Genomic DNA, 26,882 nt, shown 5'->3' on the forward strand with positions numbered 1-26,882 from the left:
GGCCTTAAGTAGGAGCCCCTGGTGGAAGCTAGGCACTCCAGCATTCAGGTCAGGGTTGGTAATGGTATCCTATTTCTCCTGGATGATGGCAGCATTAAATGGCATGGTGTCAAATCTTTCAGCCCATCTGACACAAACACTCAAATTTTCAAGTGTGCCTTTGTTTGTTATCGAAAGTTGAGGTATTGATACACCTTCCAAGACAATTGAGAAAGAACAATCATGTGACGAAAACATGAATTATACTGTGCAAAAGGTTGTCAAATACAAATAGCAAAGAAAATGCCTGATTGTTTCTTTCATTATATTTAAATTTTTGATTGCAAGTTAAAAATGTCTTGCTTTTTTTTACCTCTCTTATTTATAGGCAAAGCTGGCAACATCTCTTGTTTTTTGACTGGTGTTTTCTATTCAGAGACTGTTCTTTTATAACTTTGCCTAGCTTTTACCGTTTGGGTTGATATTCTAAGAAATGTAGTTTGGCTTTTACTGAGGTTTAGATAATTTCAACTTAATACGATTCAGCTGTTTCTCAGAACAAGGGTATCAGAAAGTACACTATTGAGGAGTGTTTTTAAGGCATGTTAAAATCTGGCTATCTTTACTTGGAAAAGTGGTAGCATCCCCCTCCCTTTCTCCCTCCCCCAAGCTGGGACAAGGAATTGAGACTTGGTAAGATGGCTTTTGTGGGAGGATGTGCTTTTTGCTGTTTCTGTGAAGAAGAAACCTGCTCAAATCTGGCCAAATTATAAGCCTTTAAAAAATGCAGTTTGCACATGCTCAGTAAAAATTCTTGAAATTCCTGAAGACTGTGGATATAGCATGGCTCACCCATGCAGGGAGAAATGGTGCATCACCATCATCACTGTGCCATAGCAGCTGACACAAAATCTCGGGTCAGTATGGAGCCAAATAGGTCTGAAAAACAAGAACCTCTCATGTATGTTCCTAATGGCATGGCAGTTGCCTTTTTGGCTGGCTCTTTTTTTTTTTTTTTATGTTCCTGTGAAGAAAGTGCAATAGGGAAAAGAAAATAGCCTGGGATAAAGTGTCTGGTGAAGTAAACTTGGTAGGGGGGGCGGGAGGAAAAGGAGTTTCATCCACAGGAGACAAAAGACTGAAGAGATCCCTCCATGATCAGCTTTTTGTGTGCTAAAGGAGGCAGAGCTCAGTTGTTGAAAAACAGAAGTTCAGAATGTATTAGAAAGGCGGTGTAACTGCATATGCGCAATAGGATCAACCAGCTTCCATTCAGTTTGATTCACAATTGATTCACAACTATTTTGAAGTCTGGCTTTGCCTAACTTTAAGAGTTCTTGACTTGAAATCTTAGCAGTATTTTTTTAAAGTAACTATTTTCTTTGTGTATAACATATTATGCAGTTATGAGCAGGATGTTTCCTGGAGTATGACTATACAGAATGTAATTCAGCGGAATCCAATATCTCAGCACATCTGCAATAGAAATACCTAGGCAGTCACATGTGGATTAAAATTGAAAGGAACTTAAGAAGCGTGACTAACCAAATAATTAAACTTTACTTAAATAATATGATTCTCATTCTTTCTCTGGTGGCTCAACTGGAGAGAAGATGAGTCCTTTACCACCGTTGGATTAGTATAGATTCATGGCTCATGATTGTAACTGAGGTAGTCTTTTTCTGTGCTTCTGAATTTCTGCACAGTTTTTGCCTTTAGAATAACAAGCCAGATTCTTAGGATATTCAGGGTCTCTTAGGCAGTGTGTGAATGTCAGCATAGATGATCCTACAGCTCATTTTGATGCAAACTTTTAAAAATTTCTCTTTCAGCTTTTTGACAGGATAAAGTTATTCTGGATGCCTGCAAAGCATCAGCCAGACTTTATTTATCTGAGGCATGTTCCTCTTAGAAAGGTCCATCTCTTCACTGTAATTCAGCTGAGTTGTCTTGTGCTTCTGTGGATTATAAAGGTTTCAAGAGCTGCCATTGTCTTTCCCATGATGGTACGAAATATTTTTTATTTCCTCTAAAAATCCCTTTTCTTTTCACTTGTGGATAATTGTTATTGAAGAAAAAATTAATTGTGGGCAATAAATTACAATATTGCTTTGATTCAATATTCAAGGACAAGTCATACTGTATTAAGTAAGGAAAAATTCTACATATAACGTCTACTTTTAGTCTAGGTTGCACTCTGTTTATATGTGTGGATAGCCCAACTGTGTATTCTCTTAGGGAAAATTCTTCTCCTTAAAAAAAAAAAAAAATTAAAATTTATTTGATGTTTTTATTTAAGGAGTAGTGCTTAATCATTTTACAGAAAGAACATTCACTCATTAAGGAAGATTGTTCATTGCACTGAGGAACTGATAGTTCTGTGTCTTGCTGGAAATAAAAGAAAAATCTATTCTGCTGCTTAAGTGATTTCTCTGTGATTATTTCACTAATTGAAAATAAAAGATACCTACTGACCTCAGTGATCGTTAAATGCTTCAAGCCATACCTCATCTGAACAAAGGACCAGCTGTTAGCCTATCCAAATTAAAGGATAAAATTCTAGCTGTAAACTGTGGTCGTTTTTGAAAGTATTCCTCTACAGGCATATTTGTCTCTTTTACTTGCTTAATTTCCTAATTCTTTGAATTAATATCTTTACAGGTCCTAGCTTTGGTATTTGTCCGAAAACTCATGGATTTCTTTTTTACTAAGCGGGAGCTCAGTTGGTTAGATGATTTGATGCCCGAGAGCAAGAAAAAGAAACTGGAAGATGCTGAGAAAGAGGTGGGTCATGGTTTCAGGTTTTTTTGGTTTGTAGCACTTTATCAATTTCTCCTTCAGGCATTTAGAGAAAATTCTGTAAATAAGGCATATTCCATGCAACAGGCAGAACTTGTTAACAGCGTACAAACTAATATTTTCATATTTTACATAAGTCCTTTTAAGGTTACAAATCTAATAGGCTTAGGTGCGGATTTCTATTAGACGTAGATTCTTACACTGCCATACTGTCATATAACATAGTATCTACAGCGCTCCTGGGATTGCTCCTGAGACCCACTCAGATGATGTGCAGGGATGAACCGGTGTCTGTAGGAAAGCCCTCAGATCCCTGGGGTAATTTGATGCTGCGTTGGGACTGGTCTCGTCCCTGCTGGAGATGCTGAGGAGAGCACTGCAGAATTTAAGGGGCATGGCATGTCCTGTCCCAGCCACATCTGAGCCATACATAGGTCACATGCCATCACCCTGTGCCCTCCCCGCTCAGCAATGTCATAACCCTGTGCAGTATCCCTATTACACTCTGGGCCAGCATTTTCTTTCTGCTACTGTAGAAACAATTTACTTCCACTTTCTAATGAAAAGGTCAGTTACACTGCTTATCCCTGCTAACCAAATCCTCAGACTTTCACTTACAGCCTGTGGCACTACCACCCAGTTGACTGTTTCAGATCTGGACTCCTCGTCTCCTTTCAAAGAATATGCGTTTCAGATAATTCTTATAAACTTGATACAGGGCAGATTCTTACACATTTCCACTCAGAATTTTCCTGTATTTTGACAGTGAAACACATATCTTTCTGACTGTAGGTTTCTAACCAGTTTTGCATCTGTTTGATAGCATTTTCATTTAGCTGCTGCTTCATGAATTGCTTGTTTGGATATCATATAAAACTGTGGGAATATAAAGTAACTTTATGTGTAAGGGACGGAGGTCTTTGTCCTTTGTCCCTGGTATCAGCCACCTGATCAATGTCAAGTGTTAGGGAACATCAGTACTGGGCCCAAATAAATGAGGGACAAGTCTCGATGGAGAAACACTAACAGCAGGAGCAGTAAGTAGAATATGTTGGTGCCAGGTTATTTTAAATGGGAGTCTGTGTCCTGCGCCAGCACTTCTGAATAGTAGCATGGTGTGAGGCTGTGGTGACAGTGGGAGGTGAAGGTGCAGACGATGCCACATGGTCTTGGCAGGCTGTGGTCACTTCTAAGCAGGAGTGCTCTGGGGGCAGTTGTGCATATCACCTCTAAGATGCCCTGAAGACCTCTGCAAAAGCCCAGGACCCGTGAGGCATAACCTTTTGGTGGTACAAGGGTACTGCAAAAACGAGACAATGTGAATGGATAAATCAGCAATTTATCCTTAGGGATGCCCTGAGATGTGTTCTGAGACCAGTGAAATGGTGTGTGTAAGGATTCCCATTGGTAAGTCTATTTGCAGAAATAGGACATGAGCTAATAATTTGAACATATAACTATGAAAACTAGATTTCTCTGCCCTTAGGATTCTTCCGTGACCTTTGACAACTCACTGCCTCATCTGTAACCTGGAGAACTGTAACTTTCCTTTCTTTGACACATTCAACATACTTTCATAGAATATGTTTTGGTGAAAAGGTTTTACCTAGGTGATAAACATCATGATGATTATTTACTATTTAGTATGTGCCTGTAAAACTACCAGGCTGAAATTAAAATATGTGAGTCATTGTTTTCCCCCTTGAATCGAAGCAGACCAGAGAGTTGTTTCATCACAGTATCTGTTGGCATCACAATTCAGAGTAACCAAAAGTAACCAAGGTAGCTCTCTTCTTGTGGGTCTGGTTATTGGAAAGAATTCCTTGTTATCCTTATGTTTTGGTTATATGTCACTTTCCTTCCCATGCTTGATAGGGTGGCCTCAGAAAACAAAACTGGGAAAATCTACTGGTGTTACTTTATTTCATTCACTGTCTATTCTGAGAGGTTATTTTTACATATTTTGGCATTTCTAAATATTGGGAGCTATTATTAAAACTGTTCAACTGTCAAAAACTTATGAAGCTGTGAAGCCTGGAAATGACAAAATAAACTAGTAATAAAACTTCTGACATGTAGCCTAAGGAATTAATTGGAGAGTTGCTATCACACGGCTTTTAAAAATAGAAGTATTCTACCCACAACAATATTCAGAAATATAGTTGACAAGATCTGAAACTTACTTGATTGGATCCTAATTTCATCACTTAAGTTGTTTTTATATTTTTAGGCCATGTTTTCCCAAGGCTTTGTACATTTATAGTGGATATTATGTATGCCTTCTTCTCACAGACCTCCTTTGGAAGCCACTTTGATGTTAATCAAAAGTCTTTCTGAGACAGGAATGAACAAAGTGACTTCTCCCATTTGGAGAAAAAAAAGTGACTTTTAAAATAGTTGTAATAGTAAAACATAAAAGAAACAAATTTCTGTGCAGAGAGAACTTAAATTCTGCTATTCTGGAAAATTGTACTCGCTCTTCCAGCTAATACCAGCTTATCAATGTGTGTGATGCATGTGGGGTTTTGGGTGATCTGCCAGAAAATGGTATGCTCTTTTTGGGAGAGCCAGCTCACACTTTCGAACAGGCACCAGGGTAAACTGTTACAAAGCCATCTAATAAAGGGAAGAAAGACGTGGAGGTCTCTGGGTGTCTTATGCTCATACACACACAGTGCAACAGTTTAGGGCAGGATTTGATGGTTACATTCATGTGAAGGCACGTTAACCCCCTGGCTCTGGTTTTCCTGACCTAACAGGGGTGTGAGCCTTGAGAATCCTCCTGTGGAGCCTTGAGCTGTCTGAAAGACAGAGACTTGTTTTCCTTTGTTCTTGCAGGCAGGACATGGTGCTTGAGGGGTGTTGCTTTGTTCACCCCTCACCCTAAGATAGATTTTCTAAATTTTTAAATATTTGACAAAGATTTTTTGTAGATATGTCTCCTAGTTCTCTTCACTTCCTGTTACTCACAGAAGTTTTTTCCCTGTTCAAGTGAAAACTAATTTTGGTGTCTTGTTTCACTACCTTTCACTGCAATAAAACTTTATCAGTATTAAAACTGTGTGTGCAAACTTAAATTTGGCTTCCCTAATTTTTGCACGTTAACATTGCAATGTATATATCCTGTTATGCATGATACTTAAAATTCACCATACAGTTGCTCACTCAGTGTTACTGATTTTTCTCTTTCTTTATTGTTACAAAAGTGTCTCCTCTATTTGGCATTGTAAAATAACATTAAGTGAAAATACATCTTTTAAAAAAGAGGGTTTTAAATGTCAAATATTTAAATGAAAAGAGTTGAAAAGTATCTTACTTTAAGAACTTCAGCTATATACTTAAAGAAAAGGGGAAGAAGGATTAAAGTGTATAAATTTCACTTTTCACAACATCATATCCTGTCTCACATCTAAATTCCTTCCTTCTAGGAAGAGCAAAGTATGTTAGCAATGGAAGAGGAAGGGACTGTTCAGTTACCACTAGAAGGACATTACAGGTAAAATATACCTTTCCTCTTTTAGGTGAGTTGCAATTAAACAAATAAAATAAACATGCCACAATATTTATTCTTAATGCTTACTGAATGTCAGGAGGATGTTTGTCTGGTGATAAAGTACAGATAGGTGAACTGAACCATATACTGCAGCATTTAACAAGCTCAGCCCTTTTCTAGTCTTTCCACATGATCTCACAGTCCCTAGGAAAAGGACACGCTAGTTGAAGTTTTCCCTTGGGCAGGACTGCAGGATCAGGCCATTTATAATGAACCTTGGCTTCTGACATGCACAGTACAAAAGGAAGATGTAAAACAGGTCAAACCCCTCATCCTGATGCTAGCAGGGAGCCAGGAAAGGTTTTGAACACCCCCCAGAAAAACTAGGTTCTTACAGTATTACATCTTAAAACATTCTAATTAAGATCCTATCTATGTGAGATAATAAGTGAATCAAGAGCTGTGCAGGGTAGATAAGGCATAATGCAGGGTTGACACAACTTAAGCATTAAAATCTGTTAGCGATAATACGTGTAGCCAGCCCATAGGGACTCTCATTTAGAGTTTTCAGAAAGTTCTTAATAAAGATTTGAAATATCTGCTGATAGTAACTTGTGCATTAATGTTGAGTTCATAGGAACACTATCTCAGAATAGCCTTCTCTTATATTTTAACACAAAGTTACCCTAATGTCTCCTAAGGCAAATAACTGTCTGTGTCTCTGAAAAGTCCCAGCCTATTTCTTACTTTTGATTCATCACACTTTCAATGGTCTGTTTTTTTTTCTTCTCTTGTCCATACTTTTTTGTTCTATTTTATATTAGCAATGCTGAGCTTAATTTATCTTGAGGTGTGATCTATATTGATCTATAGTGTGTTTACTTAGGTAGCGTTGCCTGGATAACATCTGACTTTCTGTACTGTAAGGGTTAGAGTCCTACAGCTAAAAAGAAGAGTCAAGACATTGGTTGATAAAGTGGTTCCCCAAACACTGTGAAAACAAGTTTACTGAGGGCTTACTGAATGTCAAGCCATACGTAAACCATGAGGTCAGGAATAATATACAGGCAGGCCCGTAAAACATTTAAGACTTTATTATTCTTAAGTGTATAAATATTTGGAGCAGTCCAGGTAAAGCTAAGGGCATAAAGGCTACAAAGTGCTGCTTAAAGCTACTGATTAGCTTGTTTAATTGGGGCATTTTTATTAGATCTCTTAAATCTTTGCCTTTGTCAAGGTTTTTGATTGCTTTTAAAATTGTTTTAAAAGCAGGTGGAGTTTCAGAGCATAAGTACTTTGAGAACTCTTAGGATTCTTAGGCATGCTGTGCAATCTTGGGCAATATTTAATTTCACAGTTCCTCATTTTTCTCTATTAGTTGGAAGTGAAACTATATTTTATTGATATTACTGTGATTAATTGCTGTTGGAGGACGAAAATGCTAAAAAAGTGCTAAGATGTTTTAAGAGAATACTTAAGTCATCGTTCAGGATTTTTGAAGTTTAACATAATTTTTAACTTACATTGAACTTATTTATTGTCATCACTATCAGTTTTCAAGGACTTCTGTAGAGTTAATAAGTAACAAAGACTGATTGCTCATTGTTTTATTGTGTATTTACTTTTATTCTTGCCTAGAGATGACCCATCTGTGATAAACATTTCTGATGAAATGGCAAAAACTGCTGTGTGGAAGACATTGTTGATATCCTCGGAGAATGCAAAAGATAAGGAGTCAAGCTTTCCTTCTAAAAGGTTTTAATTTTTTTTACTACATTATACTTTATATATTGGTGTCAAACCAATATTAGAATATTTTGCCAGGTATTAGAAAGATTTCTAGCACCTTGCAGTGTTATTTCTTGAGGTTTCCTTTTATTTATGTCCAGTCATAATATGCTGAGCTCAAAGCACAAATTCACTATGTACCTTTATTAAAAAAAAAAAAAACGCCACAAATATTTGCATGCTACTTAGTTAGTTATGCTACAATGGAAAATGAAGTTGAGCATGCCTGATGCTTGTGTAATGAACCACCAGCCTACACCTGGATATTGCACAACAGCTGTTGTGTTTGTTCTGCTTGCTTTTGTTCTTTCCTCTTGAAAAAGAAGTGGTCATCACTGCCCTGGAAATATCTATATGAAAAGCCCAGTACTCTGAATGTGATCTACTAATATTTGGAGTGAAAATAATTTTAAGATTGCATCACTTCTTTTCATTTTTCTGCCTACTTCACTTGTACTCAAAACAGTTAAATACTTTTAAATTTTAGTCCAGACAAATGTAAAATGAAGCAACGGTGTTTTATCTGTGCTACAGAGTTACTATGGGAATAAGAAAATATTGAATACAAGCACAGTGTGATTGTAAGAGAGATTTTCCTGTTTCCACAAATTTTAAATTTAACTATTTTCTACTTAATTGTTTTATATCACGTTTTTGTCATAAGCTCCCCTTCCTAATCACTCTAGAAGCTGATTCCCCAAAGGTAAGACCCTGTCCCCCAACCTTTTCCTTGATTGTATCTTCCAATTCAAAGTGATGTCACCTGGGAACCCAAATGACTTGACTTTGTGTAATTTTTGGGGAGACAGAATGAAAAGAAATTTCAAATAGGAATGTAAAATGTCTTCATCAAAGTCCTTAGTATTAAAACTTGAAATTTATTATTAAAATTAGAAACTGTGGATGTAGTATATTTAAATGTTAAATTGAATTTATTTCTAGATTTTTTCATTAATTCTTTGACTTTTTTAAAACATAAAATTATATTCTGCCCATTTCTAAATCTAGTTTTCAAAACAAGCTCCATGTTTGAAACAGCTGGTCATTGTTTTATGGTGAAAAGATGCAGTAAGAGAAAAAATTTTGTAGTGAAATACAGTTTTTAAATTTTGTCACCCCAAAATTGCATGCTGCCTTTCAGTATTGTTCCTTTCCCTAAACAGCATAAACAAGATGAACAGTTGATGACCAGAGAATCTTCCTTTCAGACACCCATGGAGCAGCCCACTAATGTGATAATTTTAATGCTAGTTCACTGACAGTCAAAATAGCAGGGTAGTTCTGATTTGCCTTCCACCCTACACATGGGTTGAAAAAGGATCCCGTCACAGTGAAATCAGTGCGGTGCATGAGAGAAGGATGTACAGTAGGGTTTTCTTACCTTATGTGTCTCTGCTGTCCAGGCTGTGAAAGCCTGAAGAGAAGAAACTAATGTGGTACATTCACAGCCACTGGGTATGCAGTAGTTGTAATTTTTCTGGTGGATGTTGCTTTCTTTGGTGGTATGATAGATTATGTAACCGTGTACTGTTTTTACCTGAAATTTTCAAAGATCCTTTGAGCAAAGAGCATCCACGTAGATGGTGGCTCAGATGACTTTGGTAAAAGATGATTTGGCCTTTCCACTGCAGTAAAACAGAAACTCATTTTCCAATGAGCTCATTTTCAATCTGTTCTTTTACCTTTGCTCATGAAAACAAAGACTCAGGTGAAAAGGAACTAAGGGATCACAGGTTTTATGGTTTTAGGTATGAGTGTCCTGTTGTAAAGGAACAACCTCTTAGAAATATGCTCCAGCTTGTCTCGGATTCCCAGACAGAAGTAGATTCAAAGAACTTTAAACCTGGAAGGCTTGCATTCTGATAAGCAAAACCATAGACAACATTAATCTTAAATCATATTAGAGACAGAGCTAAAGAAATATTATATTCCTAAATGCATGTATCATTACATGAAGATATAGTTCATTCCTAGGTAAGTACTGAGAAAAAAGAAAGCTTGGAATGGTAGCAGTCACAGGGATAATTTTTGCAAATGATCAAGATTACCAATATTACATTACACAGTTCCCTTCAGTGAAGGGTATCTTAGTGTAGGGGGAAAAAAATCATGTTGTTTTGAAATTAATTTTACTGATGCCTTTTGAAGTTCAACTACTGAAGTGTTTAGTACTCCTTTTCCTGTTGTCAGGTCTACTTTCTTATGCTAATACCCAAAATATTATTAAATGGGGATAATTAAATTATGATACTGTACTATGATTTCATGTAATGCCTTTTATGTAAGGCACTGATCAATTAACAATATAGGGTGATTTCTGGAATACATAAAATCTGGAAGTTCTTCATACTAATTAAACACTGAGTTGACTTGGCCAGTGAAAGACTGGCCAATAATAAACTAAGATTATCTCCAAAGAGAGATTTTAGGCAGGAAGGGTTTATACAAACGACTTTTCAGCCTGATGCATGGATAATGTCTGTCATAAGCTCTGCCCTTCCCCTGGCTCTGTGAAGTAGTATAGTGTGTGACAGTTCTTAACATCCCAGATTCATAACAGTATTTAAGTGTCTAAAGAGAGGACTTAAATGAGATTTACTTAGTCAACTGTTGCCTAACCATAGAGGCACCTGAACTTTACAATTTTCCAACCTTAATTTTTCATTATTAAAATTTCTAGGGACCTAAAGGTCTGCTTTTGAGCCTGTGTTGGTAGAACTGAACACCAAGGCACCTATATGAAACATAGCCCTCTTTGGTACATGTAATTAAATATTCCTTTGTCTTTGCTTATAATATGAAGCCCTTCAGATCGCAATTTCAAAACATATGCAGAGGACCTGACCATGTATAGAAGGTGGTCAGTCCTAGTTGGCCTTTTAAAGTATTGGAGAAAGAGGCATCCATCACTTTGTAGATGGTATGAGTTCCCTTCTCTACCTGAAGATATGCAAATCCTGCATCCCAAACCTACCTTCTCAGGCTTGTTAGACTACTCCCTTGGTAGGGAGGAAGAGAGCTCCAAGTCCCTTACAGATCCACCAGTTATGTGTTTTACTGGTAAAAGACTGGACTTGTCCTTTTTTTTTTTCCCAAATTTCTCAAGGCATTAAAGCCCACATCTGCAGGAGATGCTCAGAGATGTGAATCCTAAATAGAAGGAGGACTTTCCTGCTATCACAGAGGCACCTAAAACGTGGAAATATTATAGACTGTAAGGCACACAACACATCCTCAGTGTTTGCTTTTACTAAGCACAGGTAACTCTGCCTGCAGTACTGCTGCACTTTAAATTCACCCCCCAGGAATTTGTTTGCATACCCTTTGCGTGCAGAAAGTGTAACACACCCAATTCTATCACTGTTCTACAGAAGGTGACAGATTTGGCAGTTGAAGTGGCAGAAGTTGGTATTCTTTAGCTATTTCCATTAACACCTCTGGAAGCTGCCATAGGCATAGAAGTAAGCTTTGGCTGAACTGAATTGTATCCTTAAAGCAATTTTTATGTGAAGAAAAATGTCAGATGATTGTAAAATTGTGCATGAATCACCTTAAGAATTTGAGAATTGATCTTGCTTTCTTTAAGCCTTGTGTAACTCAGCCTATTTCTCATTCATTCTAGTTAAGGAATTATTCCCATGAAACCTGGTAGGTTATGTGCTTGGTTTGTTCTCAGAACCATCTTTTTTTTAGATACCCTGCCGCTCATTGTTGAAGGCTTGATTTGCCTGTGTTGTGGAAGACTCTGCATTTTCGTAGTGTGATTGAAACTCACTGCAAGAACATGACTTTTTATTTATTTACGCTGTTGTAAATTAGGACCCTCTTCACAAAAAAAATCATTGCTTTGCACATACATTGCTCTCTGTAGGCAAATCAACAGTGTTTTAACTGGAAAAAAGCTGAATCCAAATTTGAACTCTGCTTTAGAGTTCTTAGTGATAAGGCTTTTGTATGATCTTTCAGGCTTTTTTTTTTTTTTAAAGTATTTCCTTATAATGTATACATGAGGAAGTATGTATTAAGCTCTAAATGGGGAATATTGCCACTCCCCACCCTGCCAGCCTTCTCATGCTCTCCCCAGTCAAGACTGAAAGCCAAATATTACAGTTGGAAATTGGTTTGCACTGCTCTAGTTCGGAAACATTCCTCCTAAGTGTACATTGAGCAACAGAATACATTTTAAAGACAAGAAATACTTATTTTGACCTCTTGTTTGTGCCATTTAATAAAATATGCGTATTGTCCGAGAACTGTACCATTACCATTATTTAATCAATTAACAGTTGTATTTGCCAAAAAAAAAGGGGGGGGGGAGAGAAAAAAAAGTGGCTATCTTTGCTTGCATGCTGGCTGACTTGTCTGTCTGTACATCTTAAGTAAGTTCTCTATATCTACCTCGTTACTAAAATGCTGGCTGATGTCTTCTGCACCATTCAGCACACAAACTTTCACTTGCTTCCCAGTTTGTGCTATGCAGCATGAAAAATTAATTAAAATATCAGTGCAATGTTGGTTTTCGGGTAGATCATTAATATATATGATAGTGCTGCTTTAACTCTTTTTTTTCCTTCTTTTCCTAGTGCTGAAATCAGAAAAGAGAAGAAAGCTGACTCAGGGAAAGGTGTTGACCGGGAGACTTGTCTATGACTTATTCTTCAATTAATTTTTTTACAAACGAATGAAAGGAGTGCCAGAACCACTAAATATAAATGATTTGACCTTGTAACTTTTGTCTTTCATCTCAAACTAGCACAGGTAATGTAGTGCAATATTTGTTTCATTTCACCTTGTCTACATGTCTACATTGTCTAGTATCTGTGTAAAAGTCTGCAGTAGCCAATGCAAAAAATCATCATGTTCTTTGCTGATATTGGCCATTTATCAGTATTCGTATCATAAATCTAACAAGCAAAGTAAGTTTCTTTCAAATTCAACTTTCCTGTTAATAGGTTTGTACTGTATTTTGCTACTTTTTCTGTGTGAGGATACTTAATAATCTTCATTCAAGATGAACTTGGAAACACTTGTTCCAACTTTTTTTTTTTTTTTTTTCCAAATCACCTAACTTGAGTAAATGATTTCAGGAGACCCAAACCGACAAGCAAACATTAAAGAAGTTTTTAAAGTAACAACTGATCTGACCCTGTGAACAAACTAACAAGGATAATCCTTTCCTCTTCAAGCTGTCCTTTTGAAGTCATGGATTACTCTTGCAATGAGGATTGCAGGGTCAGATTCTGTATTTGTGAAGTTTTCCTTGATTTAATACAGTGTATTTAATATTCAAATTTGTATGTAACTGGAACATAGTCATATATATTAAAAAATATATTAAAAATATATATTAAAACATTCTCTCACCTTAGTTGAAAAACACCACCACATCCTTTGATGTGAAACATGGGTACAGTATTTCTTAAAATGCAATCTGTGATTACAGTATCTTATCTTGTATTGTATGAATGTTGCCGTGGTAGGCCAAACAACTGCATTATGTCATTAATCAAACCATTATTTTATAATAGGGAAAATTTTGTAGATACAAATTATACCCCACATGCAGTTTTATCACCTGCCCAATGATTTTCCTCTTTATTGCCTAAAATATAGCCACATAAAGGGCATATTCATATTGTCCTCTCTCTACTAACAACTGTAAACCTCTTAATTTCAGAGATTAATTCTGTGTAATACTTAAATGGGTATCCTGCTGTTGGTTTTGTTACAGCTTTTCACTATTCCATCAAGTACATATTGATTAAAAGATAAAAACAACATTGCAAAGTAAAATGTGGCTTTAAAGCCATTACAAAGACATTTTTCATAACGGATTTTGTTACTGCCTGATCCTTCAAGCTGTTCTTTTGTGTAAAACAAGGACTGCGAGATTAGGTATTGAATTAAGAGATGTGGAACAAAAGTTTTATTGCGTTATTAGGAATTCACTGATTTTTAAATTTTTTTAAGATAAATTTTTAAATGAGTAAATGAAAGCTAACTGTCATTATTACGCTATTACTTTGAATCCTACAAATAAGAATTACAGTCTTGTAACCTTTATAACAACTCATCTACAGGGCTCTAGCATTCCCCAGCTTTCCAAAAATACGATAATCTTTCCATAGACTTCATGTGAACAACTTTTCATATCCAGCACATTTAAAGTATTCCTTCTAATGTTCTTGTGCATGTGAGTGTGTATGTTTTACTACTTTAGCCATAAATGATAATTGCATTTTGCTGCAAACTAATAGGGTCACTGTTCTAAATTGACCTAGCATTATCAAAGCCCATTAAAGGCCATTTTTATGGAGGGGGGGGGGAATCTAACGGACACAAAGAAGGATTTACATTTAATTCAATGTTTGTATTTGTAAATTTAGGAAAAAAATGCTGATGCATTAAGGTTAAATGCTTTGTTTTGTGTACTTGATGATAAATTGTAAGATTCCAATTGTTTTAAGATTAGTATAGAAGTTCAATACTGGTTTGTCCCGAAAGCAGCCTGGTGGTGTTTTAATATGTTGCTGACTTTGTTACAGATAATGTATACAATCAAAATGTATTAGTTTCACTGGACCAACTCTTAGAATAATAAGAAATCAGTGTATTCAATGGCATTCTGTATTTCTGTTCAGTATTTCAGAGTGGTTTTATTTTAAAACAGTCACTCTGTTCTGTGTGAATGTAAATGCTATTCCAATGTTAATCTTAACATTCTGAAATCACACACAATATAAAGCAAATGTAGTGCTATATTTACTTCTAATTTCATATTCCTGGTCAAAATTATTCAATTTCTTGGATGTAATTTATTACAAAAGTTTATGTGTACATGTGAATAGACTATTGTGTTTTTCACAATTAAGAAATGTTATGTGAAAATAAATATTTATCCTAACTAATTTTCAATTTTATTTTTACACTGCAAAACCCAGAACAAGTATGCAGTATGGTACAGTATTTTAAATGTCTACCTCACACTTGAATACGCTTCACAAATTAATGAATTGTAGAGCCCAGTCCTGCCCCATTTCCAAGTGGAATCTCATTGAATCGTGCAATGCTCTCGGTGTTGGCTTGCTGCGTGTAGTTGATGGTGGTGTACTTGGTCTGACTCTAACAGTAAGTAACGTGCCATCCTTGATGGCACACTAACTGATCTACTGCAGGAAGAGAGTGGGAATTAAATACTGATTTACTGGTCACGAGTTGGTTCCCCTTGCTCCTGGGAGAGATGATGTGGACCAGGCAGCAGTAGCTGGGTCTTTTTACAGATCAATAGGTAAGGTCATACAATTAAAATTCCTCCATGCTACAGTATTTAAAGTGTCTAATAGTTGAACAGCGGCTTAGCCTACTGCCTATTGTGGGAACTTCTGCTATTCTCAGGACCCTAAATTTCTGCTACTGAAAAACTTTTAGGCCTTAAAGCCTAGTACGACTGTCAAACCCAGTTCTTGAAGTATTGACTCCATCTTACTAAATCCCTTTGAGCTTCTTCACCAATTTTTAAACCAAAGACTGGAAGCCTCCCAGCCTGAGAACAGTAACAGTCACACCTCAGGCTTCAGCTGCTTCTGTTAGGATTTTACACGAAGTGTATTGTACAACAAACTTAAGTATCCATTTCACATGGAAAAAATATAGAGGAAAAAAAGGTAATTGGTAGGCACCTAGCTAACTCTAGCATGTGGCACTACCGGTTCCTAGTGCTGGCTTTGTACATTAATGAAATGAGCTGGCTTTCTTCTGTGGCCTCAGTTTTAGGTATTTACCTGTGCTCATGCATTTCAAGTAAGTTGTTGGTTCCCTGAGGCAGCTCTATTGTCTGCATTATTTTTTGAGCTGAGGGAGATCTACCAGAGAGAAAATTGGAACGCTATATTGATGTTTATTAGGACACTTAGTATAGCAATAAAACATTTTTTTGTTAAAAGTTGCATCATGCTTTATTAGCAGTATATCTTAGAAGTTGCCTTTCAGACAAAGAAGTATAAGATAATTAGCATTGTACTTTGTTATGCCTCACAGATAAGACAGTTAAAACAGGACTATGTCTTGAGAGTACGAGAGTTTCCCAGTGAGATGCTCGCATCAGTAAGGTAGGTCAGATACAAAGAACTGCATCTTTACTTAATGAAAGACTTACTTACCCAGACCATATAATTTTTCGTTTTATTTAAAAGGTTTCTTTTTAATGCTTCTCTGATTACACTAAGGGAACACTTGCAGTTCTTTAGTAAGTATGAGTCTAATTAATGTAGTTTTTGGATTAGAGAAATACTTTGTTTATATGACAGTGTGAGTGATAACATTTAAAATAAAAAAAACAACTATGTGCCCCTTGCATACACAAGCCATCCAGAAATTCATAATGATCATCTTTTTTATAACTTACCTGCGTTGCTCTGACCTACCTTTATACTGATTTATGTTTCTTTCTCTTGAGTCAAAAGAATCAGAGATGTGGATACTAAAACCTCTTGGAAACAACAGACAGCCTGTATCCTATAGAACTTTAACAGTGGTGCCAGTCTGCATTAGAACCACTAATAAATTGAGCCCAAGATTATATTTGTAATACCCATCTCCAGTTTGTTTCCCAAAAAACCCTTATTTTGTGAGTCAAGGAGGTTTTGGTTTGTTTGTGAAACCAAAATCTTATTTTTCCCCTCAGGCCCCCTTCTCTTTCTCATTTAAGGACAAGCTGCACTAGCTGTCTTGACGTTCTCCCTCATCTCTCCCATGCTTTTTGTGTCTGTGTGAGTACTTTTACATTACACCTAATGTTGCTAATAACCCACAGTACATACATAATCACATGCTGGCACCTAATATCAAGAAGCTAAGCGTTAGACAATCATGTCATGTCACACTCTATTACATGATACCATTAAACAAAAGCAGAAATTTCACTGTAAGTCTCTCTCAAATGAATGGAGTTCATTTCTTGAGCAGCATTTTCAATGATACAGACTACACCTCCATTCATAAGTTAATGTCTTTATTATTTTAAAGCAGCACAGTTTGTAGTACAAGTGGATTGCATCTTTTCTATCTGTGTGAAATGAAGAAAACTATTTTCTCTTCAGATGGAGAAGCCTACCTGGAGTGCTGAAGATAAAGCAGAAGTTTACTGGTAGGCTGCAAGGAAAAGCAAGTTTGCTAAATAGCCTGTTCACATGAGAGTTACAGTCCAGCCCTTGCTTTAAGTGGCTGCTAGTTTGCATTGTAATGTTTTATGTTTGAGTGCAAGGAATATATCCTCTTCATCAGTAAATAGGAAACTTCTAAAAGAAGATCTTTCTGTCCCATAGAGAAACAACAGTGGGCTGCTAGAGTTCCCAGATAAGATTTTACCAGTGCAGATTCCCACAGTAGCAGCCTTTTTGACTATAAAGTAAGCAAAAATCACAGTACTATGATAGGAAACAAAGAAATTCGGCGCCATTGATTTGAATAGGTATCATTCAAAATCTTTGGTGAAAGCTTTGGTTACATGCTTTCCTTGTAAGGCTTCTGCAATTGTAGTCCAAGAGATTGCAAAGAAAATACTAACTAACTCAGGGAACTGCAGTAAACAAAGTGTTTCACTCTGCATAGCAAATATTAACTCTACAGTATTCCTGATGATGTTCCTGAAATAATAATTGATCAAGCATTAGGTAATTTCTGCAAAATCTGTTTTATCAGTATTTTCACAGAAATGACCACGGGGTTCATTTTATTTTTTGTTGGAAACATGATTATTTTTATTCCTCAACTGATCTCCATGTTGGTTCCTCTGTCACATTTTTATCATTCATTACCGTAATATAGAGACTGGACTGTTTCTCTTTTAGACTGAAATAGCAGAAGGTACTGATTCAAGCAAGTACCATGCTTTCTAGAAGCCTGCAACATACCCACATTCTGGTGATGTTAAGACCTGATTAAACACAATCAATAAAAATGCAATAGTTGCTTGGCAACAGAATCATGATAAAGATTAGCATTTCATCGTGTACACGGGTATCCCAAGAACTGACCCTTATCTCCTCTTGATTCATAAAAGTTTATACCGGCTCAGTGTACATTAGCTAGAGAGTTTTCTGGAGAAGTACCATCACTAACAACCAAAATGCTGGTGCTAGGGCAGTGAGAAACACTGCTTTATGAAATAGCTCATATGGGTGTAAATATGCTTGTGTGCTTGACCGGTGATGGCATGGTCTTTGTCGGTATACCACTGTGGGAAAGGAAAATACAGAGAATGTTAGTTCTAGCTGCATCTAAATGATACAAATCAAACATGTTAAGACATAAAAACATGCAGACATTTAAAATTATCCCAGCATGAGGCTAATTCAGCATGGAGGCAAAGACATGATGGTGGTAGGAAGCTGCTATGATACTTTTGTCCCTGCTTTGTGTGTGGGGTACACCATCTATTCATGCTAAAAGTACAAAATGAACACGTGGCTTGTCTACATGCATGATAGATGCAGCTCCTCGGTTTAGAGTGGTGTCCGATCTCTGCACCCTGTAAGCTCTGCAAGTTTGGCTGAAGGACAACCATGTACTGGTGCATCTGGCTTCCTTCTATGCTTTATCCTTTTCAGCACTGCTCCCCAAGGGCTGGGAGAAGGTAGGAAAGGAAGAGCTTGCACCTTAGTCTGAGAGTCTCCACGTACAGCATATGAAGGGGCAAGTTACTACTTGACTTACAAGTTCCATAGAGAAACACCAAAAGTGATGGACAGGTTATCTTGGACTTAGCTGAAGTTAACCTTTCCTTATATCCTATCTGTAAGATACTATTGATTGGACTTTGGGTATATGCCAAGATTGGGATTGGCTTGGCTGTTTGTCCGAGAATACAAAAAAATTAACAAAATGAAAGATTAGGTAAACGGGGTCAAATATGAGAAGGAGTTGCTTTACATTTTTTCTTGTACAGAAGGTACATGGGTGCATTACATTAAAATTTCAGCTACTGAACATGAAATGCAAGTATGTGAACTTTCATTTAAGATGGCAATTGATTTATACCTAACGACAGGGAGCTATTGCTATTATTCTCATAGTACAAACCCATTTGTATGGTGCTAAACAAAACAGAAGCATACCATTGCCTGAAAATCCACTTCAGCATCAACAAGAGCTTTGGAAATTTGCGCTGCTTGCTGAAAGTGAACATTATCTGAAAAGTGGAAGAAAAAGAGGAAAAAGGTAAACAAAAAATTGCTTCTGTACTACTCTGGGGGAAAAGCAAAACAACAAACACAGAAGACTCCCCAGCACTGCTGACTGAAACACAAATTAGTTGCAGAAAGCAGTATTATTTTATTGACGTAAATGTAACAGCCTTGCCCCTTCATGCTTTTGTTTTGTCAGTAGTAGAATTGCGAACCTGTCTGTAATACTAAAATGTCTAATTAACTGCAACTTACCATCTGCTGTTCCATGAATAAGGAGATACTTAACTTCCTTGAATTTTTCAGCTCTGGCCATTACTGTTGAACTCTGAAATTAAAAGGAGAAAAAAAAAAAAAAAAAACAGCTATTCATTAGAAGATGATTTGCTACCAACTGACTTTGATTCCTGTTGACACAGTCTGGGGTCCTTCAGATAAAAACAACCACCCGTGCTCCCCCCCACCCCCAAGTAGCATGTTCACATATCCCACAGCACTGTGCTTGCACTCAAACCATTCTGCACCAGTCTGCAATTATTACCAAGGGTTATGTCTGCAAAGTTAACAGGCAATTCCAGAGGGGAAGAGTTTTGTGAGCGAGATGATACACGTTTAATGCATTGCTAACATGTTGTTAGCCTGCAGCACACCACTTGCCATAGGTTTCCTGTGCGACTGCAGACAAGTTAAAAAAAAAAATGTTGCCATAGCAACAGTGCACCCTATGGTAGCAAGGAGGAGATATTGCAGAGACTACATGCGTTATCTTCCCCACCAAAATGTACACTACAGTTTACCTGTAGGTAGGTCAACAGAGCTAGTATTTCATCAGTCTCGAGTAAAATGCCTGACAAGAAGTTAAAACGATGCTCTCCCCCAAATATGATACAGAAATGCCTGAAGGAGAAAACCACCAGACCAAATCTATAAATAGAAGTCAAGCTACATTTTGGGAATTGAAACACAATACGGTGATGAAAAAAATAATCAGCAACTAAGATTAATCAAGAAACTTAAAACACAGTAATAACATATTCCCTAGAACATACTAACCACCTGACTTGCAACTGTGACTAGGTACTAAGGAACAAGGAAAGTAAGGATTGCAGGCAAGATCTTTAATTTGGGCAAGGAAAGGGAATAGGATAGTGCTCTGCTGTGCGAGTGGGAAAAAGAAAAGGGACAAAAGACATTTTAGACTCGATAAGACAGCCAGCATAATGGGGCAAAAATATGTTGAATGACATTTCCTTCTATTAGCAACATTATAGGGGTTCTCTGCTGAAAATGACTGAATCCCTGTGGAAATTTTCTTTATGTTACAGCAACATAAAAGCTACTATGGCAAGGAAAAAAATAGTAAAAATTAGGAACAAAAGAATGCAGTGTTTTGTACCAAAGCTGTGTCCTTGCACAGAGATTTCCATTTAGTACCCCCAAAAAGTCAAATACATTATATTACCAAGACACAGAAGTGTTCTAATTTCCTTTTGTCTCTTGTACACTCATGAATCTTTAAAGCAAGCACAAATATTAAATTCCTTTTGTTATGGCAGAACAGCGTACCACAACCATCTCATAAATGAAATGAGTTCTTTGTAGTTATTCAACCAAATTTAAAAACAAGTTCAGCAGAGAGAAAAAAAACCACCCTCCAATCCGTAGCAATCTGCAATTGCCCTCTTTTGATAGTGAAAGGCTGCAGAGCACCAGAAATCCCATCTAATATATGGAAATGCATGCACACTGGAAGCACGACACTATCCGCTGAAACGAGCTGGTATCGTGGAGTAAGAAAAGAAAGATAGTTATGAGAGTGCCAAAATCTGGAGAGAGGACTTTGATTCGGTGAGGAGCACCGGTACAGCAGCTGACCAGAAGAACGATTCAGAGAGTAACAACCCAGTGATATAAAGAAATAAAAGAAAAATAGAACCAAGCAAGATCCTTTGAGTGAATCATTTTCCACATGTGCAGAGGGGGACTCAATAGATCGCCTTTATAAGCTTTCTTCCAGCAAATCAGTGCTGGTTTAAGGGACAGCAAACCTTCTGTGAGTGGAAGCCTGACTTGAGCTACACTTCTGAGAACTCAGCTTTCCAAAAGCAGTTTTAGAAAAAGGATGTCACTATTTTTTCCCTCCAAGCATTACACAAAATAAAGCTATTGGTAAAATACTTCAGAAAGAAGGAACACACAAAAGAGAGACTTTCTCAGGGTTTTTTTGTCACTTGCAAGTTGTGTCTCACTTGCTGTACCCATACTCGACATGAGTCCCTTCCCTAAAACGTGCTTTAAGGACACAGTACTTCTGCCAAAAAAGAAGGTTGCAAGACAGGGAGCAATCTGAAGTTAGGCATAGTTACAGCAGAAAGCAACAGCTACATCAGCAGAAAAAAACTCAAGTGGACAGCAAATAAACACAATTTACCCCTTCTGTTTCACAGTTACACTGCCGGGACAAAGGTTCTGAAAGGGTCATGTGTACAAGTACTGAGAATTAGGCCCTGCTGAGTCTAACTGGCTTTCCTGAAGATCACACAGCAGTCCACATTTTAGCAGCACTCCACAAACAAGTTAAGGTTTGGCTGAAACTGAAGGTCTCTCTCCCTTTAGCATATTCTCAGATAATAGAACAAATGTCAAATCAGTACAAGATGGCATATTTACAAAATTGTACCCTGTTTTGCATAACCTAATGATGCAGCAGTTCTTAAGGACTGAACATTTCAAATCTGCTAGAAAAAGATTGCCAAATCTATGACTGTTTCAAACACTTGCCAAAAGCATATCAAATTCAGAGTGAACTGCAAAATAATCTTCTCACAAGTTGAACAGTCTCTTCGGTATGCTTTACGTGGCTACTGCATCTGACCTCTAGAGCTCTGCCTCAATTTAGTCACAAGTCTTTTACATCAGGGATATTTCTTCTGGGGCGGACAGCTTCTCTGCCATTCAGCCTAGGATCCCTACACAATTATATTGGGAGCTCCACCCATGCTTGCTCCTTTCTTCTACAAAGCTCTAATTTTTAATAGTTCACAACTACCTTAAAAAGGCACTGATCACACCTAATTAGCCCACTTAGAGGAGTGCAAGTCATTCCTGAGACTTGACTCTGCCTGACAAAGAGTATTTAACATCTCATATTCTCTTCCTTCAATAAATGTGAAACCTAATGTCACAGTCATACAAAGGTAGGGTGTACCCCTCTTACCACTAGTTTCTTGCGACTATATATATTCACGGTCATTAATAATACTCTGTGCATTAGGAAGGTGCCTAGCAGCACACATCTTCTGTAAGCAGGTGTGCACGCAGTCCCATTTCTTTTGAATTAGGGCACACAGTACACAGTATGGAACCTTTCACTTTTCAAGCCAGCTTTATAGCGGATGCAGTAGGATAGAGAATATATGATGCAGCACGCAAACCTGACAGTATGAAGTTAACAGTTCAAAAATGCTTTAACAGCTTCAGCTATGAGAGCTTTCAGTACATGTTTTGCATTTACTTGCTAAAAAACATTCAGTTCAGAAAACAGCTCATCAGCGAGAAGGGGCCAGGAGGCTGGCTATTGGGACCGGGACATTGAACAAAGGGGCTGCGAGCCAGAAACATGCTGGGCTCAAGTCAGTAAGGGTCTTCAGCAACAACAAAATCCCACAACCCTTCCGTTGACGCTACATGAAAAGCGACAAACTCACTTCGTGAGCTACCCCACCCCTCCAGGTTTAGATGGGAAAGTAAATTCCAAGTAATACATTATTTGGGGCTTCTAACAACGAATGAGGACTTAAGTTGTCATTTTCCTATCTCTAGAAGCAGCAGTGCAGTGTGACAATCTGATCTGTGCAATTACCCCTCCTCCATCTAGCCACCATTCTCCCCAATTAGTCCTCCGAGTAACACATTTGAAACCTTTAGCTCTTTGGTACTGGCAGTTTCAACGTGGCCATTGCCAGCAATGGATACTATGCCAAGAAAATCCGACTCCTGGCTTGAAAGGATTAAACAGTCCTCTGTTGCCATCTGTGCCGTGAAGCTGGTGAATGACTTTGTGCACCCAGAGCGTTAACGTTCGTTCTGCACGACGACAGTAACTTCTATTTACACTGCTACCTCGCAGACCTCCTACTGTTCCCACTGCCTTAAAGAAACACATTTGGAAAAAGGCAGGCAGGCGGCTGCAGGCCTCTGGTCAGGCCCCAGTGGGCCCGAGCAGCTCGCTGGGTAGGAGGGGCAGACGTGGTACCAAGTCTTCCAGCAGCCACCACCACTGTCCTCAGTTTTGACCAGAACATCTCATATAGGAGTTGACAAAACTAGATTACTGTAGTGATATGTCAAAACAAACGTTTCAGTCCATATATGTATGTATTTATATGTTTACCATACTTTTAAATCAATGCAACAACCCCCACCCTTTTTTCCCCCGTGACACTTATTTTTTTAATGCATCAAGACACAATCAGTGCTGAACTGTCTTCTAGCCTGTTTACCAACCCAAACACAGAGAATGCCCCATCTCTTTTCCTCTAACACCCGTGTTTGGTTCCAGCATCACCGTGGCTGAACGCCTCTGTGAAGCGTCCCAATAACCAGGGCACAAAGTACCCCTCAGATCCCTCACAGTTCCCCAATAGCCACTGTATTTCCACCTAGATGTGAAATTTAACAAAACCTTACAGAAGGCTTGGGCTGCTCTGCCCTACGCCCAGCTACCTGTGACTTCAAAAAACACTTGAGGCAACAAAAAGCAGCCGGCACACAGAAGAGTAAGTCAAACAATTCATCATGCCATAACGAGGGCAAAAAATCTACAGGTATTTTGCTCCCATTAGAACACCTGGAAATCCCCTCACTTCTAGGCAAACATCAGTCATTTTAGACCAAACCTTGGACACCCTGTGTTCATGGAGATGGGGCCAAAATTCCAGCCCTGACACTGCTGGCTCTCAGCTGGTCTGCAATTTGATATGATCACAGTACAGACAGACTTGCCTACCTGTCAAAGTTTCCTAATATTTAGGAGATTTTGCTTTCCCTGAAAAAAGCTTGCAGATTCCTAAGGCAAGAAAGTTGACACAATACCCATTTTTTTTTAAATTACATTTCAGAAAGAACTGGAGTACATTTGTTTTGGTGGAACTGTTGTTTAAGATAAAGCATAGTTTGCCCACGAGCATATTAAATTTTAAAACAAATTTGTTTCTTGGTGATTAAAATAAAACAGTTTTTACAGCTTGTTTTACAGTCTGCGAAGTAGCCAAATGGAACTGAATGTAAAAAACCCAAAAAAACCCAACACACCAAACAAACAACAGAAAACCCACACCATACAGCAAGGAGTAACTGCCTCATGCAAATCCAAACGCATGAGACTACAGCCTCTAAAAGCACAATGCAACAGTTATAGCTGGAAAGAAGAAACAAACTTACTTCTTCCCACGGGGAAGGAACTAGACTGTGTCAAGAAAAATAGAGTGGTTTAGAAAAGAAACAGCACACTTCAAAAAATGGAATAAAGTGATTTCTTTCTTACATTATAGTTGTTCAGATTATCACTTGCTATAGGAAGGCCCATGTATCGCTCTGTGTATATTGAATCTGTAATGAAAAAAACAAAACCAGAATATGCTACTTAATTTTCAGTCTGTCTACCAGAAATTTTACCCACTGATACAAACAATAAGAATGCATACTGGAAATTAAAAAAATAAAAAAAAAAGAAAGATAAAAACAGGTTTTCCACAATGAGGCGTGTAGGTAACCATTATTATTCAGAATATTTAATCTTCTTGTTGCCATGGTCACCTGAATGCTGAATATTAATAAAGTACTTTGTGTCAATGTTACCTTATTGTTATTCTTTCAGTAATCCTCAGAAAATTACTGAAAATCTTGCAGTAAATGACTAGCATTTGAAAAAAATCTTAGATATTTTATCTAAATGTTTACTACTAAAAATCTATAAAATGAAAATGTAGCAGATTAGGACTCAGCTTGGCTCTATATTCTATATAGTCAAAATCAAGTATCTCTGATTTTCCACAGGTTTTTCAGCATCATATCATACTACTTTTTTTGCAGATTTGCTTCTTTATTTTAAGCCATACAAATCAACGCTGTTTTGCCATAATTCTAATGTCCATTTGACTTCTCATCAGCGTTGTCGCACTGGGTTTTTCTGATGCTGAATATGCATGCCTCCATAACCCTTTCCTTTATCTAATCAACTAAAAGTGGAATTTTAGAGATCCTGATCTTCATTAAAAAAAAATTTCCTGCCATAGTGTAATATTCATGTCCAAAACATTATGAAAACATCCCTACGTCCTCAACGGACTACTGCTAACACTTGGCAGGATGATTTGATCTGTTGAATTAGCCAGAGCACATAATACACTATTATACAGCCTCTGTGCTAGTTGCAGAATGATAAATCATGCCTTACTTAGCAGAGGTTTGCCAGGAAAGGCTTTCCCTTGAATGTTTTTGGACAAATCGAAACCAGGAAAATGTCAAAATGTGGTCACATGGTACCAGCACATATTATATTTTTAACTGTATATAATTTTTTTAATCTGGAAGGAGGGCCCCTATAACTGTATTTATAGCCTCATGCAACTACCTGATACACTGTAAGCTCGAAGCACGTACAGACTTGTCCACTTGTTCAGGTTTTCCTCACATCAAGCTATTCTTAAGATTAATTAGATTTATAAAATCCAAACTTTACACTCTAAAAGGAAAAAAAAAAGGCAATTCAAATCCTATTCTGCTACTTCGGGAGAGTAAATTACAATGCAAGTTCGATGCTAAGCCTCACAGTTCGTTCTTACAAGTGAAGTAGCATTTTGAAGAAGCAAAGTCTAATAGCGATGGATTTCTGACACACAATGCTGGTCTCAGAACATGTGGCAGCTTTGGAAAGCAAACACAGACACATTACAGTAATACTGTAAATATTACAATAATTTAGCCTTCATTAAAGGTTAAAGAGATTACCTGGAATTGTGGATCTGACATTTTAAAATGGGAAATACAATTTAAGGAATTGGTTTAATTCCGAAATGCAGTACCCATGAGTTCATAAAAACAGACCAAGTGGCATTTACATGGCATCTAGTAGATAATCAAAGTTCTGCGCTATGAATCAACACTTTGCAGCATGTGCGCTGCAAGACATATGGGAATCCTTATAACGAGGAAGCCATCACGTACCATAATATTGCCAACGTGACACGGGGGCAACCGCTATTCCACACTTGAACACGCCGCTTCCAGAGCCAAGCACCATGGAGGTCACATATCCCCCATAAGACTGAGAAGAAAACATTGCTGTTATTTTAGTCGGGAAGAAAAGGATGGGGCCCATCTGCTAAGCAGTTCATCAGACTTTTATAGGCTCAGCGTTTTTCATATTAATGAACTCCATTCTGAATTTGGGTCAGATCTCACCCAGCCTGCTCAGTGGGGGAAACAGGCATCAAACAGCGCATGGCAGCTGTGGCGCTGATGAATGAGAACTTGCTGGGGAAAAAGGGCGCAAACGCCGCTGAACTGTGACTCAGCTACGGATGACAGTGTTTGGTAGCACCGTAGGCAGCAGCGAAAGACAGGAAACAAGACACTGC

At 37.6% G+C, this 26,882-nt stretch overlaps 2 protein-coding genes across 2 annotated transcripts in view; one reads left to right on the forward strand and one right to left on the reverse strand.

Moving 5' to 3' along the window:
* SLC4A10 (solute carrier family 4, sodium bicarbonate transporter, member 10) overlaps positions 1-12,709 on the forward strand; it is a 125,704-nt gene extending 112,995 nt beyond the window's left edge. The window contains exons 21-25 of the mRNA XM_009325384.1: positions 1,812-1,985; positions 2,641-2,763; positions 6,207-6,274; positions 7,910-8,026; positions 12,643-12,709. Of these exons, the coding sequence (XP_009323659.1) occupies positions 1,812-1,985; positions 2,641-2,763; positions 6,207-6,274; positions 7,910-8,026; positions 12,643-12,709 (549 nt within the window). The remainder of the gene's footprint in view (positions 1-1,811; positions 1,986-2,640; positions 2,764-6,206; positions 6,275-7,909; positions 8,027-12,642) is intronic.
* Positions 12,710-17,114: 4,405 nt separating this feature from the next.
* DPP4 (dipeptidyl-peptidase 4) overlaps positions 17,115-26,882 on the reverse strand; it is a 33,308-nt gene continuing 23,540 nt past the window's right edge. The window contains exons 21-25 of the mRNA XM_009325445.1: positions 26,470-26,569; positions 24,788-24,852; positions 19,498-19,570; positions 19,174-19,247; positions 17,115-18,293 (exon numbers count right to left, since the gene is read on the reverse strand). Coding sequence (XP_009323720.1) covers positions 18,195-18,293; positions 19,174-19,247; positions 19,498-19,570; positions 24,788-24,852; positions 26,470-26,569 — 411 coding nt within the window. The 3' untranslated portion in view covers positions 17,115-18,194. The remainder of the gene's footprint in view (positions 18,294-19,173; positions 19,248-19,497; positions 19,571-24,787; positions 24,853-26,469; positions 26,570-26,882) is intronic.

Source organism: Pygoscelis adeliae, unplaced genomic scaffold (genome assembly GCF_000699105.1).
Source record: "Pygoscelis adeliae isolate BGI_AS28 unplaced genomic scaffold, ASM69910v1 Scaffold106, whole genome shotgun sequence".
Taxonomy (NCBI): Eukaryota; Metazoa; Chordata; class Aves; order Sphenisciformes; family Spheniscidae; genus Pygoscelis; species Pygoscelis adeliae.